Below are 21,583 nucleotides of genomic sequence, written 5' to 3'. Positions count from 1 at the left end.
GACTAGTAAATTTGGGTTGGAGAAGGGGGTAGGGTTTTAGTCTCGGCCCCACATGGGCCACATCATGACTCGTCGGAGTCCACTTGCCCACTTCATGTGTTGCCACCCGTCAAGAGTGACAGAGCGAGTAAAGATCGTCTTGAACGCTTCCCCCGACTATTAGTACAACAACCCCCCCACCACGACAACAACTGTTGTTTTAGGAATTGCATGCTAGACCAGTTATTGATCATGTTTTTTTTCCACACGTCAGTAGGTTCATTCATACTACAGTTGGACTGCTAGGGTAATCATATTTACTTTGACAACACTTGTGATACAAGTTTCACTGCCTCTGTCCTAAACTATGTATCATTTCCTTGAACAATAAAACATCTTTTTCAGCACAGTTTAATAGGCTGAGTCTAGAACAGTGTTTTTTGCTGATTTTATTGAGTTAATTGTTGTAGCTCCATGGTTATTCATCGAGGCCGCTATCTCCTTTGTCAATATGAACTCTCAAAATGAATTACGCTGTCATCCCTGACATTTTGTATTATTGAATAAAATTAAAAAATTTCTGCTGGTTTAAACTTTGGTAAGTAAAATGAGCAATCTGTGCTCAACTTTGGTGTTAAGGGTCTAAATAGTTCGAAATTAAGTTTTGTATTTACTTACAAAATAATTATTTACAAATTGGTTCAGAAACCGTGTGTACGCTTGAATTATTTTGTTTGGAAATATTTTTGCCATAAAATTTTAAGGTGAATTTACAACAGATTATATTTATTATGCATGATATGGCAAAATATGGAGAGCAAAGTAGACATTACAAGACTTAGTAAGAATAAAGTATTCATGACACCCTGGTAAAGGGTATGTTTAATAACAAAATAACAGTAGAACTTTAGACACCTTTTGCATAACTGGTAACGACTGCCTGACAAACTAACATAAATACTAGAGTAAGTTATGCCCAAAATTAGCTCAAACCCATTGGTATTTCTAAGTTTGTAACAACAATGCAGCAGCAAAATGTCTTTTTAAAACTTTATAAGTTTGCAAGAGCTGCTTTTATATTTTTGGAGGAGGATGGTAGCTTTAAGGCACATTTTCACCAACTGCAGGTCTCTAAGCTCTTACGGGAGCCAGTTGCCATGTGAAATAGCTGATAGTGTTGAGTAGTTGTAGATTGTTGATGATGAGTTGCAGATTGGGACAAGTCTCTGGAACAATCAAAATATAAAGCATCTTCCAGAGATAGCAATATATCCCTTTATGATTTACAGCAGGCCTTTCCTTACCCATGGCCAACGAACTACTGATGGAGAACCATCTTTTTTAGACTTGGGTATAAATAAAAATAAATTTCCTTAATAGAATTTTATATTGAATCAATGTTATTGAACTATTTTGCTTCTTTAGTTTGCAAACTGACAAAAAATAACCAAGCATGTCTCCAAAGGGAGGGTGTTAAGGGTGACAGCCTCTTGTGAGCCCAAATTTTGTTTTAGTGTTTAAATTTATGTTTGCTGAAATACCTAATTTTGTGTGCTAAACTTTTCTTTCACCAAAAGTTGAATGAAGCTACTAAAGTTCAGTATTTAAGGCCATAAGTGGGTAGTTTTCTAAGGCAACCTATGGCTTATTTAAAAGTAGTATTTTTCACCTGCATTCTTCTTTGTATGATTGCCCCTACCGAAAGGTCTTACGAAACCGTAGAGCTCGGCCAGCACTGGTGGGGGAAGGATGAGTGTGTGAACGGTGGCCGTGCTGTCACAGGGACTTCTGAGAGAGCTGAGAGGGGAGCTGTCTCCCCCTCAGGGCTCGTCCACGCCGCTCGGCACGCCGGAGTCCTTCGCAGGCTCCCAGGACAGCCGGCTGGGGAAGCCGGCACTGCCGCCCAAGCCTGCGCTGCCAGTCAAGCCCACCCCGCCGCCCCGCCAGACACACCTGGTGGTGGGGGCGGAGACCGAGCCCGACCCTGCTCTGCTCAGGAACACCGGCTCTAGGTACATCTGCTATGCGGACAGCCAGTCTTCGCATGGCAGGCTTTCTTCAGGCTTTCATTCTAACTTATCGTTGGCTATGGAACAAGCTTCAATACATGTTAAACTCATTCCTTTGCTGCTGTTTTATCATTCTTCTTGCAGTACAGCAACAATCATGTGCTGTACCGAATCCTCTTTGTGAGTGTGCTTATTTAAACTTTGTTTTGGTAATTTTAGCATATTATTTTTTGGAATTCTTTTATTTAAAAAGTACGAAATTTTAGTAAGATACTAGCTGAGTTCAGTTGCATGGGTAAGGGGTTCAGAACTACAGTTATAGATTTTACACCTGCTTTATGGTACGCAATGGTACAAATTATGGTGCAACTTGTAGTGGTATACACATGTTTTACAGCACACAATATACACCTGCTCAAAAATGTACTATGACATGGTGCAAATAATAATACGCCAAGTTTCAGCTGCCATTTCTCCACACCTGTTGTCTTTTACTGTTGTTTGCCATGTTGTATGACCTCACTGATGCTTCCGAAGTTTCCTGGTAGAAGCCGCTAATATTGATTTATATAATTTTTTTTAACATCTTTATCAAATCCAGAGTGCTGTGGTTCAGTTTTGAACCAGTGGACATAACATAGGTTTTTCAATAGATAAGGAGCACTTATGATCTCAGCAAGTGTCTGACTGAATTCCATTGAAGTATGAACATACTATCTCAGTTTGGAAAATTAGCTGTTGGGCTCCACACACCCCAAGCCACGGAAGCAAGACAAATTTTAGGTTTCCCACTTTCATATTAGCCATGACTAATCTGACTGCAACCAACTGTTTGGAAAACACAGTACATCAGTAAACAATCGCTGAATACCATTTTTTTGATGAATCCGAAAAACAATGAATTTGAACATATGGCAATATTGTGAAGGAATTGACAAGTTTATTACCAGTATCTCTTTCATTAATTGCTGCTATGGATCTCGAAGTGAATGAGGAGTGGAGAAACACAAAAAATTTCTTCTGATCAAAGAATGTTGAGAGATATTAGATACCTTTCAATGCTCAGCATTTTGTAACTCTACCTTCTCTCAGCAAGAACAATTAAAAAAAAAAAAAACTTTTTTTTTGAATAGAGTATTATATTAAGCTATCCATTTTTCAGGCTAGGTTTATTTGGGAGAAATTATAGGAAATACCCTGCTTCCATTACTTCCATAGACACAACAAACACCCTTAGGTGATAGAGAATAAATGTTTATCAGAGCAAGGTGGCTGAATGAACAATAACTGGATTCTAATTTCACAGGACTTGGGGTATAATCCCAGTTTGGCCATCCTGAGTTGTGATTCCATTGATTCTCCAGTAACTGCATGTTAGATGCTTTTAGACCATGGCCATTTCCTTCTACAACTTACTTGATTTGTGTTCTGTTTTTCCATTTGTTGTTTCCTCACAGTTAACTAGACAGTAAGCTGAACAAAGAATATTTTGTTCCCTTGTGGAGGGATGGAGAGATTACCGTGTTGCTTCCGGGAACTGCCAGGCCGGGACCACCGTTCCCAGAGCACCTGCCTTCGAAGAGCGGCCCTCACGGGGCGGAGCTGGGCGAGGCACCTCCCCCTCCTCCCCCGCCGCTGTCGGAGCCCCCGGACGACGGCATCCCCACCGCGTATCCCAGCCATCGGCGCACGGGCGGCGTGGGCGGCAACGCAGACGCCCTGCCCATCAAGGCGCGCCCGCTCACCATCAAGAAGCAGCCCGTGTCGGAGCTGCCCAGGCTGAAGACGGGCGGTCTGGCGGGCACCGGCCCCAGCGGCGTCCACGTCACCATCAACAGGAGGATCGAGATGCCTCCCGCCTTCTTCTTCCCCGAGACGGAGGCCCCGCCCGCCGACCTGGTGTCCTGCGGCGACCAGGGCTTCCCGTCTGGTACGCTCCGTCCTTCCCATGTGTCGTGTCACCATCACACTTTGGCCTCGTCAAGGCTGGTGCTGTGTCAGGATATTGTGAGGGAGGGGGTCCCGTATAACCATTAAAACACTTTTATGAGTAAGTTTTCTTTTCAACTGAGTTTTAATAGAAATTGTCACACTAAAATCTTTGAGAATCTCTTTTAGAAATCGAATCTTTACACGTAGAAATTTAAGTACTGATTTTTGCTTGAGAAAATAAAACTGGACATTTTATATTTTGGTTATTATTTAATTGTTTTTAATATCTATACAAAAAAATTTTAATACGCGAAACACACATGTCAAGTTGTATGAAAGACATGCTTACAACTAACACGTGTGCAAACTGGCATTATATATAGACTTCTTGCAAACACAATTCCTGCCGCTTCTGTGCATGAAACATGTTGGGCAAGATGTGGGAGGAAATGCATTTATTAGAGCCCGCTATAAGGATTACAATAATCCTGTAAATAAAGATCTCTGTAATAGTATGTAGCTAAGTGGCTGTAATTTTCTTATTCTGTCTTCACTATTTTTTTCCCCCATAAAACGTTTTGGTGGTGACGGGTCCATACCCCACGGACCTCCACCCCTGGTTACTTACCTGTCTACGTAAATCTAACAACTGGCTAGTTGAGTTCATTGTGACATGTTGGTGTTTTAAAAACTTTACAAAATAATCCAATCAAATTGTGCACAATTTAATAAATGTGTTTACTTTTTCTATTTTAGAACACTGTACTATTGAACATACTTTTGCTATAGTTTCTGACAAAATCTTTATCTCATTTTAATTCTTTCCATAGAATTTATGTATTTAAATGACTTGAATTATAGTTCATAATTGATGCATGTAATATTTCAGGAGGGATGTCTAACCAGAACTGCACAGAGCCCAGCGGAGGCAGCAATGATGAAGTTGACAGAGTGTCAAATGAACAAGCATTATCAGCAGCTGAACTGGAAAACAACAACGTGCGAGGACCAGTAATTGGAGAAGAGAGCAGTAAACCAAACAAAAAGGATGATGGGAAAATGGAGATGATGGTTGATTCATTAAATAACGTACACTCAAGTCAGGATCACCAGTTTACAGGTTTGTGTGTTTTGGAAAACATCACAATCATCGTCTACATCCACATTGTTAATTTAATATAACTCTCATAATCTATCTCTCTTCCCACCACTTTTTTTTTCTTCTTCATTTATTTTGCTCTCTTGCTGTGTTTAATAAGTACTTAAAAATAACCATGTTACAATAAACACTCGATTCTACATTTCAAGGTTTTTGTTAGACAGTTTGTTTTTTTAATGTTGCTATTGAAATTTGGATCAATTTTTAATTCATTACAAACCTACAAACCCAAAAAGCAGTTGTCTATTTTATATGCATGTCTCTTCTGAGAAAAGTTCTATATACGCATATATGACCTCCTAAACGCAGCAGTTCACATACGTTTCAGCTGTTGTATTGTAAATTTAGTTCCTAGGTCTAAGTGATATCAGATTTTTAGTTATAATCAAATACGAATATGAATGCCAAATTATTCTTGAATATAAATATTGAATTTTAATAGTATGAACAAAGATTGGATATCCATTTTAAAAATAATTAAATCAAATTGCAAATATGTGTTGCTGTCTGGGCTGTCTCTAGATAAGGATAAGTGAATTTTATGCCCGGTGAGCTCTCACAGGGGTTCTCCGCCAGGTGGCCTAAGACGGCAATTAAATGAGAACAGGATAGACGGTAAAGCGGTATGAGTTTATTACATGACAGTCACTTGTACATGGTGTTGCCACAACAACCATCCTGTATGTTAGAGCACGGCCTTGCACACTGATAGAACGGTTATGGCTCGCTATGCGAGTTAAAGGGTGATGATGCGGAATGCAGGCCCACAGGTTGCGGAATGTAGTTATTGATTGCCTAACGTTTTAAGTCCAAGACGTAACACACAATGAACACAAATACACTGGAGAACACTTTAGGATGACAAAGCATGAAATAATTAACAGAACAAAACACTAGATGACAAATGAACCAGTTTGGATCGCGTGCGTGATGGCTAGGTGATCAGTGCACCTTACAAACATTAAAGTTCACTTCAATTAAGTGGAGCATCGCCACAATGGCGATGTAGTACAGTATGTGGCGAATGCCTGGTCTTAAACACGAGCAAAGACTCTCGCGGGCACGTTTCTCACGTGTGTAGGTGCGGCCTACATCAAGATCCCGTGGGAATGAATGAAGAAATAATAAAGTTTAATGAATTGTTTACATGTATCATCCATGGATGGCCCAGTGCGTGTGATGAGGAAATGTCCAAGAGCGCTGCCTACTCCCAAGGATGGGACACACACGCGGCCCGCCAAGTACGAAAGAGTAGACGAAAACTTTCAAACGCACAACTGCGAACACTACATTTAGGCTAATCAGTGAGTTTGGTAAAGCTACACTGAGGTTGGGGCCAGCCACGGAGTCGATGAGACAGAATTTGAAAGTAATTACACTATTGCAGATTCCTGGATGTGAAAGCAAGCGGTGAGGACTCTATGGTGCATACATGCTCTGGCCCCTGAGCTGGTCAGACGTCAACTGGCGCGCCTCCGGCAGCTCCGCGCTGACAAAGGCCACATTTCCTGCACTCTGCGTACTTCGCGTGGGAATGATTCGGGCTGAGCCTTGTGGCCAAATCACACAGTGAATAATCTTTAATTAATTAAGAAAGACAAGTAATGACAAGATTTTAATTAATAATTAACAATTAAAGCAAAACATAATAATGTTTGGGAACTGTATCTAGCGGATTGAGACATAATATTTCTGCTGAGGAACACAGAAGTTTCGTCTGCTAGCCACGCGGCGGATATCAATATATCGGTTGTGGGGCCATTCCACTCGCTGCACTTTCGTACACCATTGTGGCATTCGTGGTGCTGCACAACACGCTACAGGATAGGCGTCGCTGTGGCATAATAGCCTGTGTGACAGAGGAGCACCGGTTGGCGTCAAATGTAGGAAAACAGAAAGCAAAATATATAGTTGTTACATCCTAGGTTGGCCCAGCTAAGCAACCCAGAATAGTAACAAGTCACTTTAATCGCAGGAAAGTTTATGAATTTTATATACAATGCAATGACTTTGAAGTTTTGTTTTTAAGTGCGTTTTTTTTCCCAACCATGAGGATGAATAATTCCTTTAAGAAAAAAGTTTTTTTTAACAGTAATTGTAACAGTAATCTTTGTTGCAAAAAAAAATAGTTCACAAATTAATGCGTACTTCGCGTGGGAATGATTCGGGCTGAGCCTTGTGGCCTAATCACACAGTGAATAATCTTTAATTAATTAAGAAAGACAAGTAATGACAAGATTTTAATTAATAATAAACAATTAAAGCAAAACATAATAATGTTTGGGAACTGTATCTAGCGGATTGAGACATAATATTTCTGCTGAGGAACACAGAAGTTTCGTGTGCTAGCCACGCGGCGGATATCAATATATCGGTTGTGGGGCCATTCCACTCGCTGCACTTTCGTACACCGTTGTGGCATTCGTGGTGCTGCACAACACGCTACAGGATAGGTGTCGCTGTGGCATAATAGCCTGTGTGACAGAGGAGCACCGGTTGGCGTCAAATGTAGGAAAACAGAAAGCAAAATATATAGTTGTTACATCCTAGGTTGGCCCAGCTAAGCAACCCAGAATAGTAACAAGTCACTTTAATCGCAGGAAAGTTTATGAATTTTATATACAATGCAATGACTTTGAAGTTTTGTTTTTAAGTGCGTTTTTTTTCCCAACCATGAGGATGAATAATTCCTTTAAGAAAAAAGTTTTTTTTAACAGTAATTGTAACAGTAATCTTTGTTGCAAAAAAAAATAGTTCACAAATTAATGCGTACTTCGCGTGGGAATGATTCGGGCTGAGCCTTGTGGCCTAATCACACAGTGAATAATCTTTAATTAATTAAGAAAGACAAGTAATGACAAGATTTTAATTAATAATAAACAATTAAAGCAAAACATAATAATGTTTGGGAACTGTATCTAGCGGATTGAGACATAATATTTCTGCTGAGGAACACAGAAGTTTCGTGTGCTAGCCACGCGGCGGATATCAATATATCGGTTGTGGGGCCATTCCACTCGCTGCACTTTCGTACACCGTTGTGGCATTCGTGGTGCTGCACAACACGCTACAGGATAGGCGTCGCTGTGGCATAATAGCCTGTGTGACAGAGGAGCACCGGTTGGCGTCAAATGTAGGAAAACAGAAAGCAAAATATATAGTTGTTACATCCTAGGTTGGCCCAGCTAAGCAACCCAGAATAGTAACAAGTCACTTTAATCGCAGGAAAGTTTATGAATTTTATATACAATGCAATGACTTTGAAGTTTTGTTTTTAAGTGCGTTTTTTTTTCCCAACCATGAGGATGAATAATTCCTTTAAGAAAAAAGTTTTTTTTAACAGTAATTGTAACAGTAATCTTTGTTGCAAAAAAAAATAGTTCACAAATTAAATACCATTTAGTTCACATTATTGCTGATTTCATTTTTACACTGATTCCGTCATTTTATTAGAAAAAATTAACCGACATCCTTCACTTAAATTTTTGAGTGTTTTACTTTACGTCAGGAATATTTCCTTAAGGGTGATCGCTGTCACTCTGGGCCAACGCTGATGCCTGGGGTCGAATTTCTAATTAAAAACAGTCTGAAAACATAATAAAAAAAAAGGTTAACCTCAACCTGGCCCCGACCAGCAGCCATTAAATTACACCATCACGCATTTCACATGATACTTTCATGAGTTGCTGACAACACGACCACTTGCGGCAACAAACGAGTGACAACTATGTAGTTGAAAAATGAAGATGTCTTCCCTTGCAAATGTGAAAACAAAGGGAAGCTAGTCTCAATACAGAACCATGTACATTACCACATGAGGAAAGTGCATTTCTAACATTTGTTCCCTAAAAATTTGGGAAGTAACATCACACCGGCACCTCCTTTTTGGCTGGCAAGATAGCGTCCAGTGAAGGTTATATATAGTTCATTGCTGTGCAGTCGTACGCCTACGTGCTGGGTTTTCCCAACAACGCACTTAACTTGAGGCATGATGCGGATGCTTGGCAATGACAGGTAAGTGCAGGCTGTTGGCTTGCTTGCTTTACAATGTCTAGTCTGGGGTGAAACCACACCATTGTAAGAGTACCCAGAACATACAGGAGATGGGTGCAGCACTTGAGAGAAGGATGTGGTCTCTGTGCAGACGCAGACAGCCCCAGTCCACAACTGGTGACCAGGCGGAGCTTGAAGAAGGGCAGCTTGAAGGGCGGGACGGGCAGCGGCAAGGCAGCCCCGCGGAGAGTGAGCTTCGACCCCTTGGCGCTGCTCCTGGATGCGTCGCTGGAAGGCGAGCTCGAGCTGGTGCGCAAGACGGCGGGGCAGGTGGCCAACCCCAGTGCCGCCAACGACGAAGGCATCACCGCGCTGCACAATGCCATCTGCGCCGGCCACCTGGACATCGTCATGTTCCTTGTCGAGTTTGGTTGCGACGTGAACGCCCAGGACAGCGATGGGTGGTGCGTATCTCGTGGCTTGCTGGCTGTCTGTTCATCACATTCAGTAAGCAGCCCTTGGGGCGCTTCTCACACACAGGTGTAGACATAGCTGTGGATGGTTCGGTTACAGAATGTGCTCAGGGAGTATGGGGGCCCTATTTGGAGCTCACAATAAATCTGTAGTATTTGCTCCATTTTAACTTCAATATTGATGCGAATTTTGCATATGTAAGCCAAAGTTGACTGCATCCATTGTAGAAATTAACACATTGAAAGGAATCTTGTTAACTCTTTTTTGAGAAATTTTACGAGTTACAAATATTAATTTTATTTATAATTATTACAAATTGTATAAAAATAAATTTTAATATCTCGTTAATTTGATTATTCTTAATTACCTTCTGGCCGTTCATCATTTTCTCCTAGCCATTCTTCATTTTATACCTTACCTTGGTCAGTAGAGCCATAAGTTTCTGTTTTTCTGCAGCCCTCTTCATTGTTTACATGCACAAAAGTCAAACGAATTTAACTTATGGCCTATACCTAAACAACTAAAATATTTTTTTTATTTAATTACAGTACACTCCCGATTATTCGCGAAATTAAGTGGCAGGGCCACCGTGGATAGTGAAAATCGCGGATAATCCGCAAAAGAGCCGAAAATGGGAAACAAAAAAGGAAAAAATTTCAACTTAAAGAACTAAAAATTTATGTACAGCAAAAGTTACAATTAACAGTAAAAAAAATTTTAATGATGCTAAAATTTAAGTATTTTACTGAAATAAATAAAATTAAAGTACAATATATTTCACTAATGTAAACATAAAAGTGCTCGGTACTTACTTCGTAACAAGGATACGTACTCAGAGACTTCATTAGACACTAATAAAAGCAACCATATGACTATAAACAAAGCGCGACAGAGACAAAAATAGCAATGCATGCCAGCCTACTGAGTGAGTTCCGAGAAGGCCTGTGGCGTTTTACTGTATACTGCACACAATACACTCTTCAGTAGAGTTCAAATTTGCTCACTTGTAATAAAATACAGATGTTGTATTTCTTCGTAGCATGCGGATAATAGGGAATTTACTATATTTAATATTGGCTATCCCGCTTCTCCAAAAAAAATATATATATATGATTGGGGAGGACAGGGTTTGATAAATAGTCCAATTGTTTTAGTAAATTTAAACACTTATATTTACACAAGTGTCTTGTTTGACTACCTTGCTATACTTGAAACTAAATCTGAGTCCAGAGTATTTAAAAAAAGAATGTTACTACCCTACTATTTACATGTGTCACTGTTGTCTGACTTGACTGTAACTTACACACTTATTTGTCCTTTTCTGCACTCCACTATTCCCGAACACTCATTCACCACCTCTCACTTGCGCACCACATCACAAACGTCGCCTCTGTTCCAACATGACTGGGGTTATAGCTAAGGTTTCAAAATCTCAAAAGACCACAGGTGCTGCATGCATGTGGTGTAAGAAACAAAAACAATTAATCCTCTGCAAACACCTGCAATGTCGCACCTTCCACACAAGCATACCAGCTCTCTCAGGGAATTCATTTTTGCAACAATATATAACTAAAAAAGTAAATTACATCCAATGGTTTTTAAATTTGAAATAAAAAAAAATTAAATTTAAATTTTAACTAGCTAATAACTCGTGGCTTTGTGTGCACAATTTCAGAGTATTAATGATATTTTATCACTGTAAAAAGAACATGTGATTTATTCAATTTATTTAAAACATTTTTACTTAAGAAATGAACAGGTGTATTAAAGAATTATTCATAAAAAAATTGTTTGAGAACGATTTAATTTTTGTAGAGATTAAGTAACTATCTGATTTTAAAACATGCTTTTACCCAAGACTTCGTCTGGGTGGATTTCAGGATTAGATACAGAGGAAATGAATAAAAATGGTAAATAAAACACAAAAAAAAGATAGACGAGTCTCATTTGTTCTGCAGTTTTGCACTTCATTGACGTAGTAAAGTCGCAGAATTTATATTATTTATCACCTATAATTTAATGCAATATAAGTTTTGGGCACTCGATACTTTTAAATAACCAAAATAGAGCTGACCATTTGAGAAGCATGGACAGCCCAAATGAATTCCAGCCACTTTCAATGTTTGGCCCTGGGACTTATTGTCTTTGTAAATGCTAACATTAAAAGGAATTGCAGCTTCTTAAATTGTAATGGCTATTTATTGGGAATTATGGGGATCTAGGGAATCAACATGCTCTCTCTAGCTGCTCTGGTCAGAATATGTTTCTTCCCAGCTCTGTGATGCACAGTCTGGTACCATTGCACTATCTTTATGGATCGAGGTTACACATCAGTAAAACCAGGATGCCAACATTTAACTCCAGTTTGTGGGAAAGTAGCTAACCTCTAGGCAAGCCATAAAAGACACACTAAACGATAGTGCATTTCAAATTCAAGGCAATGCCATAGTTCGCTATCTGCCGAAGGCTTCACTAAGTGTTCTGGTCTCGCCAAGGAGAAGGGTAAAGATTTACCAGACCTTAATAGATGACTGTGTGGCAGACGTAGAGAAATGACACACACCATCTGTATGTCTATGACTTATCTTTGATTTTTTATTAAAACACTGAATTCATGCCTTTTTCACTCCCTAAAGGTTGGAATTTCATAATTACATCATCCAATGATAGCCAGTCAACATAAAAGCAATTGAGCATCTTTAATCGAAACCATTTGTCAAGATTCAATAAATCTCTTAATTTTGTAGTACCATGTTTTATCGCATAATCGTAGCACAATTTATACTAAAATCAAGTTTGAAGAGTAGGGGTGCGATATTTATGTGAAAAAAGCATTTTTTGCTAGGTAAAGTTATTCATAAAAACAAAACCTATTCAAGGAAAGTATGTTCATTTAAAAAGTAGAGTATACCAAAGAATTTCAAACATTGAAATTAATAAATCATACAACAAAAACATTTTGTTCAACTTTAAATAGAAAAACGAAAACTGTGACGCCAACATGAGTTGGAGCGCATAACTATTGTAATACACATCAGGAGAAAGCGTGGGCTATCAAATGTATTTAACTCTGCACCAGACAGAGCGCGTGTGTTGCATGCAATCGATGAGCTATCTGTATTTATATTTGACTATGTGCACGCGCTCTAAACGGTAATCAACAAAACCAAAACATGCATGATGCCAACAAGCGCTGGCTACATTTTAATAAGTGATACACAGCGGTGACGAAGACGAAAAGATAAAGTTTCTAATGTTTGAAAACGTCTTTAAAAGAAAATTTACTCATTAGACAACTTCGTATTTATGTTATTTAAATAAGTAAGCGGTAACATCTGAATGAATATTAGAATTCAACATTAAAATACATTGTTTTATACGTGATAACTACCTACACAAAGCACTCGGAATCTAAAAACATCATGCGATGTTTATGCGAGAAATTTTTTCTCTCCAAATTTTGATGTCCTAAAATAACGGTGCGACGATTATGCGCGTACGACGATTATGTGATAAAACACGCTATAAATGCAAAAATTTGGTTTTTAGTTTTATCTCCGGCTCTCATCATAGAATCAAGGTAAAATATTCACCAATTTTTAAGTCTAATCATTAGCTTTTAAATACAAAAAGTTTCATCAAAATCAGGCCAGATTTTTGCGTAATGCTCAAACAAACAGACAGATAGACACATTTATGTATACAGTTTTTTAATAGTATAGATGTGGGTTTGTTAAGATATGCAAGTCATCCAGATATAAATAAATATTAGCATTTACCATAAAATCAAGCTGTAATATGGCACTTCACTTTGCATGACCTTCAATCAGGTATACGATTGAATCCCATGTTGAACTGTTCATTAAACATGTAAAACCAATGAATCTATAGTATGTATTTTAATTCTTAGTGTTGATCTGATTAAAATATCTTAGAAGTATAGATGAAGGCTAACTAAGCGATAACATGATTGTTAATTAGTCAAGCTAGAAAGTTTCTCACATTTAGTAACAAAATGTTAATATTGAATGCAAAGCCTAGAAGTTACTTACAAAACAGTAATTTGAATGTGTGTAACAAGTTAACAAGTGGATTGTTCTGATTCCAACCAGCAGAAGTAAATGTTCCCAAATCATAATGATGATCAAGCTGGTATTAGCAAACCCTTAAACACTATCGCAACTGTGCTTTCTTTTTTTAATAGTTGAGTGTTTCATAAGTCACTCGTTTTGATGTTTTAGTTTGGGATACCAGATGAGAAGCAGCTTTTCCAGCATTGTTATAAATATATATTTTCATTATTATATTATTTGGGACAAGATTAGATGGTGAATTGCAATTAAACCCCCCCTCCCTCCCACACCAAAAATATATCATGTCAAACAGCATAAAATCAAAATGCAGTTCAATACACCACACAGCACTGAAATGCAAGTTATGCCATGGAAATAAGTAACATTTAACCAAAACTTAATTCAAATCATTAAAAGAGGTAACTATTAGTGTTTAAAATTCAAGGAATGTTGTTATTTCGGAAAAATTTTTTACCAAAGTGCATGGATCAGGAAAATCCATTTAATTTGTTCTATTGTGCATCTCTTATTGAATCAGTTATGAACCACAAATTCTCGCTAATTTATTTTTATTGTTCTGAATTTATCGGTTTAAGACCAATTTATTCAAAATTATTTTATCTTAAAAATGCAGCGTAAAAATTTTACCACTAGTATTTTGGTGGAATAAGTATTACAAAACAAAATTTTTTAAAAATAAAAACAATAACAACGAAATCCTCGGTTTTAAAAATGAAATTTCATAAAAATAAAACCATAAAATCTTGCCTGTAGAGATATGTTTAAAAATGAATGCATGTGGTGCAGGACTCCGTTGCACTGTGCGGCTTCTTGCAACAACCTCGCGATGGTGAAGTTCCTGGTGGAGCACGGAGCCTGTATCTTCGCCACGACGCTGTCCGACCACGAGACTGCCGCCGAGAAGTGTGAGGAGGACGAGGAGGGCTTCGACGGCTGCTCCGAGTACCTTTACAGTGAGTCGTTCTCATAGGCTGGTTGTTTCCCCTCATTTCTGTGTTGACTGGGGGGCTGGATCAGAATGCTGTATGTTTTATGTGATACTTTTACAACTTTTTCACTTTTTGATGCCCTATTTATAAAATAAAAGTACATTTGTGTGATATTAGTGCAAGTAGGTCGTGTTCTCTTGTAAAGCAAAGTTAAGTAATGCTGCTATCCCACTGGGGGTTATTTCTGTTTAATAAAGACATATCATTATGCCTTAGGCGCTACCACATGGATTACTGATTTGCGTGGACCCAGCTTCTCTAGTCTCAGAGCTCTTGACTCATAGCCCCCAGTTAAGGTTAAAAACACTGTTAGCAGTGAACACGCTATATTAATTAAGGTGATCAGTTAAGTAGGCTCTTGGAGGCAACCCACACACCTCATTCTGCGTGCTGTCTCCCCACGTGATCGTTCGTACAAAAGCAAGAGTTAGTCATCCTTACATTTTCCATTCAAACGCACTGTTAATAAAAGCTGGTGGCACGAATCGGTTTAATGCTGTTCCAGGACACCACGTGTGCTGGTCTAAGTTAATTGTTTGTATGTCATGACAAAAAATATTTGACGAGTTAATTAAATAATCAATAAGCTTAGAAAGTCTACTGCCCGAGGTAAACCCTGAAGTTAAGTGAAAGCTATTTATATATATTAAGAGAGCAGATGGACGTGGATGAGGGATAGCAAAAGTTGAAGGTGACGGGTGCGTGGAACTCCTTATCTCGGACAGTGGCGGTGACAGTCTAGCTCATCCCAGCACGCACTAGAGGCAGGTCACTTACTCACATCCGGCCGATGACCATTACATAATTAAGAAAAGTATGCCACCGGGAAAAAGAATGATAGCATATAAACCCTTATGTAAATTTGCCTAATGGCTACATAACAATAACATCAGTTAACTAAATTATTTAAAACTAATTATTTTAATATGGTCAGCTTCTGAATTGTTCGGCACAGCTCGGGATTGTTCTGGTGACTGAATGCTTATTATATTACAGTTAAATAAAAACCTGTCTTGAAGTGGTTACTCTGTCGGCTAAAACAAACAAAAAAGGGGGGGGGGGGATATAAGACAGGTTACAATTAAGCAGGCAGACATCTGTAGCACTAAGAAAGCAAAGGGGAAGAGAAGTGGCGGTGGTGATTGAGGGGTCACATCGGGCTCAGGAGGGGCGTAGCCCCTGGTTGACGCCAATGCTTATGGCATAAAGGCTATTTTAGCTCATTTTCAAAATATTTGCTTTTTTCTAGTTTCAAATGTAAAAATATCCTTTATAAAAGTGACGTTACTTCTACATATATTTTGATAGTTTTGATAATCGTACAAAATTTATCGTCTTGCATTTAGAAAGAAACAACCCTTCGTGTAGACTTTCATTTACCTGACTTACCTTGTATTCATACTTTATGTTTGTCTAGGATATATGTGCGTGTATAATAATGATTAAACTTAGTTATTTAAATTTGTGCTTGCCACTTAAGACCTATGAGCAATTAGGTTACTACCAGGAAAAAAATGTGTCCACCATCTTTGCAGCAAATTTTCTCATCTTGCAGAAAAGGTGTATGCTAATAAAAGATGAAAACTAAATAGGCTTCATTTTCTTGCATTTTTCTTCAGCAGGAGTGTGAAGTAAACCATAGAAATACTACAGGTATTTAGCATTCCCCCAAATGTTACACTTGAACCATGTGGTGAGTTCTGGTTATCCTTCTCTATAGTAGTTTTTGTGACCATACTTTGTGATATTACCATATCTCTGAGATGCAGCCAAAATACATGTGTTGTGAGATAACTTCAAACTCTAACCCAACACAATTAATTCAGTTGATTTGTGAATTATGAATTGCTATGAATTAAACCTGTGATTTAATGTTTTCTGACACATCGCAGTACCAATTTTTTTAAGCAAATAAGCATTTACATTATCTTTGCAGTTTTAATCTAGAAATGCATGAATTTTTTTTTATTTATACAAAACTGAACTAAAAGGTAATTTTTACATGTGAATTTTTAGTTTTATAAATATTTAGTATATTAATATTAGTTTTAAATAAGTTGCATTTAAAATGCTAATATCACAATAGTAGGTACATGTAAAAATAATTTTACAATAAAAACTGTGTGTGTGTGCATGTGTGTAAAATTATTTTTTTCATGGAGAAATAGCTGAAGTTTATTTTTCTGTATCAAATAACATTTTCAGATAAAAATACACATTGAAATCATTATCATCACAATCATATTTACGTAGTATTCTCATGCTTGAAAATGTGAGGTTATTTTCATGTGTTCATTTTTATAGTGAAATATCAGCACATACAATTGTGCAGTTTTGCAGTCTGCTAAACTTCATGTATAAAGTTAAATGTCAAAAATTGAGCACGTAAAATTAAAATCAAGTTATACATCTAAAACCCAAGCAAATTGTTCGTTTAATGGAATTTGTTATTAAAGGTTGCATGAGTGTTCTTCTGATTATCATGCAATCTTAATTGTTCAGTGAAATTGGGTCGAAGGGTGAGTGATTGGATGTTAAAACTGCCATATTTTGGTTGCAAACTGTTTTAATTGATGTCTATTGCTTGCTACTGGGTCAATCTTGAGTTTTTATGATATGCTGGGCGCCAGTTGATGTATTTTTTGTCCGTGCACCAACTCGAGGTATGGGAGATATTTGTGATGTCACCATGTAGCTTATAGACAATAGGGTCGCAGCTCAGGCAACGATATTCCAGGTTGTTACGCACCCTGGGACACTCCTATCATGGACTTATTGCACACAGTTTCACTGGTAAGAGTGGGTTTATTGACAGACACTCTATTCATGCGTGTACTGTTCTATTGATGTGGACTGTTTCAGTTTTAGAGCCGTGGCTTGTTGATACACATGTACAGACCTGCCAACTCTCACGATTTTGGTGTGAGGCTCACGATTTTAAGGTCCATCTCACACCCTCACGCCAAAATAGTGTTTCCTCACGATTTTTCGGGGCCCCAAGATTTTGTTTGTAAAAGTTACAAAACAAGTTTTACGAAAGCTTACAGTAACGAGTTTCCATCAATACTCGAGTCACGTAAAGGAAGCAATTTTGCGTTTTGTAGCGTGTGCCGTGCTGATTTTTCTATCTCGCATAGTGGAAGAGGAGACATTGTGAAACATGTAGCTACAAAAAAACACAACTAACACGTGAAGTGTATTGCTTCCAATAAAAAAAAATTATTTTGCTGTGAACAGTGATAATAGTGTTACACGAGCAGAATGTTATTTTACATCTTTTTAGTCGCGGCCCTGCATGATCACTACACGACAGCGCTAAATTATGTTCAACTAAATTAAATCTGCAACCTATAATTTGTTAAAATAAATTTTGAAGCAGAGACCATGTAACATATGTACAGGTATGTCACTTAAATTTAAAGATTCTCATTTGTTTTTTTTATATCTAACCTGTATTTATGGGCCTGAAAATTTTTATCGAGGACCTCATGATTTTTTAAATTTGAATGTTGGCAGGTCTGCATGTAATTTGCTTGTTAAATAGTTTTTGACTTGGTTGCGTAGCTTGCAGCAGGTGAACAGAGTTATCATTCCAGGATGAAGTAGTTGTTAATGTAATTTTTTTAGGGTCATGGTGACCCGAAAAACAATTTCTATTTGGGTGCATAAATCAAGAGGAGACACAATTGCAAACTCAATTTAATTTTGAGCGTATTTGTTGCCATTGGACTCAGCGGGAGACATCGTTAAAATATACATGAACACTACGTGACTGCTAATTGGTCACATTAGATGTTGCTTAAGCAAAAAGCCACGTGGGTGTGACCTAAACACCCTCTGTGTGCTCCCCCATTTATATAAAGCACTGAAACGGGTTTAAAAAAACATTGCACTGACCGTAAATCCAGTAAAGCACCATGAGGGAGGCACTGAAAGTCCTCTGTAAGCCTGTGCGAATATCAGTTTTTTAGTTCGAATCGAATTCGAATACGAATACCAAATTATTCTCGAATACGAATATTGAGTTCAAATAGTTGGAATGAGAATTGAAATCCCATAAAACATGTTATATCTAGGGATGGGCAATTTACTTGGCCTGTTTACGTTTTCCTTGGAACACATCCTATTGAGGTACAGTAGAACCTCGTTAATACGTGATGGTCAGGACCGAGATAATTACGGATTACCTAATTTCACGGACTAGCGATTAAAAGCCCGGAAGTTCTTGTCAAGCTTCTCAGACACCGGCGTGCAGCTGGGTTAAGGCCGTTCACGGTAAGGGCCGGCCGTCTTCGAATTAGTGTCTCGGCTTAAAAAAATACAGCACTGTCCAGCCATTAGTTCACCGTCATTTACAACAGAAGAAGAGAGAAAGATAAGATCGTGCTGACCTTGCACCCTCCCCCCTCGTCTACTACGTACAGCCGAATGCCAGCCAGACACGTCACTCGCCAGGCGCCTGCCGTGCGTTGGCGGGTGGAAACAAACAAAGGGAGACGGGAAGCAGAAGTCAGGACATCCCCCTCAAGTTTAAAGAGTGACAAATGTGACAGCTGAAAAGGGGGGCGACACAAAGGGCCGGTACAAACAGCGTTGCAGAGTTTCGCGACCCACGCGATGGCTTGTAGTGTTTGCCGGCCGCCGGCCCGTGTGACGTTAATTTTAAGCGCTGACAATTTTACTTCTTTTTTTTTTTTTCTCTTTTAAATCGTCCCGGATTATCCGATTCCCGAATTAGCGCATCACGGATTAACGAGGTTCTACTGTATTGTACTTTTAATTCGTTATTATATAAAAAAATTATGAAGCATGTACTGATTTGGGAAACTTACTTTATATTCATGAACATGGATGCATTGTCGCTACATTGGCATTAAATAAGGCATAAATCACATATGTATTCTCAGAATATGCTAAAAAATAAAACACAGCATTTTTGGGATCTAGACTAAATATGAATCTTGTTTTTTTAAAATAACTTTACAGAGAAATCTGTTACTTAGTAATACAACAGTAATGCCGACTTTCATCACAAGTTACGGTCGCACATGTAGTAATAACAATGAAATAATGAATGACAAAAATTAATACATTATACAATTATTATTTTAATCGCAATTCAATTTTAAATATTCTGATACACGTTCTATTTATGAATTTTTTTTAGGACCAAGTTTGGTTTGTGTAGACTACCAACGTTAAAATATGTATTATCTGAATAATTCCATGATGGCCAACCCATAAAAAACACATTTACTTCACAATCTTGGTACACCATGTAACGTGATCGCAAGCTTTTAAGTAAGTTCTTGGCAAGAGTTTTTTTTTTTTGACGCGCGGGACAGGATAATTGCCTGAGCTGTCACTACGCGAGGAATTTGGGAAGGGTGGTAAGGGTATAAAGTGAGGGGGTGGGGGGGTGTTTGCCGCCTGCATCCGGTCGTTTGCTGTGTATTATCATATTGAAAAACATTGACGTAGCATGTTAGGCTTTTGGAGTCTTTTCTGTGTGTATGCGGCTAGATGTTTTCCACATGGTCTGTACAATTTTCTTTCTCTTCGCCGTCACGTTCGGAACGAAATTACAGTGCCGACAAACCATGTTTCACCCTCTAATCTGAAAACTGTCACCTATAACGTCCCGGTTGTATGGATTTTACAGACACGTATTTATCTTTATCAGTATGCTGATGTTCAAATCTATTTTAAACGACCTGACGACATTCTTCTACATAAAATATGTTAGTTATCGCTCCGAATTACTGTGTTCAAACGGGCTTTACGTGGCCAGATGTAGTGATCCCGCTCAGCCTTTTTCGTAAATGACTGAATATTCTTTTTTCGAAGTGTTAGTATTCGAAATCGAATCGAATACGAATAATAAACTATTCGTTTTGATATTCGAAAATTCGAATATTCGCACAGGCCTAGTCCTCTGCCTACATTAAATAAAAAATAAAAGTCTAGGTGGACGTATCGCCTGACATTGGTCCTGTGTGCGCAAAACAGAGAAAGAGTGTGAGACTTTAGTCCGGGTCACACATGCTCCCACACAAAACGCTGTGTAGTCGATGATCAAATGTCCTGTAGGACAAGAATGATTTATTTTACCAGTGTTTTAAACGGGCCACACAAGGCTACCTAAGGAACCGATGAGAGAAAGGTTTTAGATTTAAGTTATTACATTTATGTTATAATGTAGACAAAGATGCATTCACGCGTCTAGTCTCAGACTGAATTAGTCGAGCCCATTTTGGCCGTGTGCCAAGGGCGCCCATATGATAATTTGTAGGGGGGGGCCAGACTTAGGGGTATGAAGTATTTTTAATATTTTGGAAGACTAACTTCGGCCTGTTACTAGCCATAAAATAGTTCCAGTTCTGACCCTGTTAAAATTTTTTGTCCTGTTACTAAAATACTAGACTACAGTACTCATTCGCCATTAAAAAAACTTTATTGGCTACTTTATTAATTAAATAATAACTGTTTTATTGTAACAAGTGAATTTTTAGCAACACAAATGCAGGAATACAGTCCTTATATTTTTGCAGCGTCTCGGGAACACGGATATCATTGCTCTCTTTACCCCTAAATAAATGTCGCGTACAAATTAAATATATCATGGAGCTTTGTTTTTTTCCAAACATTCCGTATTCGTCCAGACGTCATACCATACTCTGGCTTCTGCTTCCAAGTTGTCGATTTGATAAAACTTTTGCAAACTTTTTATGTCTCTCATTAAATCTTCTTTCGTCTCCTTTTTCATCAAATGTGGTTGAAGAATTCCACCTTTGAGAGGGAATGCCTTTATCTCTTTCAAATCTTGTAGTAAGTGACATAATTATAGAATCCATATACGGATTGTAAATTGCAACTTTGAAATAGTCTTCAGGTGATGAGCACTGGACATTCACGTTACATCTGTGGGTCTGCCTTCCAGACAATATTGGGATT

The 21,583-nt window shown here is 38.2% G+C and overlaps 1 protein-coding gene across 2 annotated transcripts in view; it reads left to right on the top strand.

The window, feature by feature from the left end:
• LOC134527916 (apoptosis-stimulating of p53 protein 1) overlaps nt 1-21,583 on the top strand; it is a 1,064,179-nt gene that overhangs the window by 1,029,983 nt on the left and 12,613 nt on the right. For both annotated transcript variants that reach the window (XM_063360949.1, XM_063360948.1), the window contains 5 exons: nt 1,762-1,991; nt 3,533-3,918; nt 4,810-5,040; nt 9,224-9,536; nt 14,427-14,593. In XM_063360949.1, coding sequence (XP_063217019.1) covers nt 1,762-1,991; nt 3,533-3,918; nt 4,810-5,040; nt 9,224-9,536; nt 14,427-14,593 — 1,327 coding nt within the window. The remainder of the gene's footprint in view (nt 1-1,761; nt 1,992-3,532; nt 3,919-4,809; nt 5,041-9,223; nt 9,537-14,426; nt 14,594-21,583) is intronic.

The sequence above is a fragment of the Bacillus rossius genome, chromosome 1 (genome assembly GCF_032445375.1).
Source record: "Bacillus rossius redtenbacheri isolate Brsri chromosome 1, Brsri_v3, whole genome shotgun sequence".
NCBI lineage: Eukaryota > Metazoa > Arthropoda > Insecta > Phasmatodea > Bacillidae > Bacillus > Bacillus rossius.
Note: the sequence above shows the minus strand (reverse complement) of the source record. Positions and strands in the feature narration are given on the sequence as shown.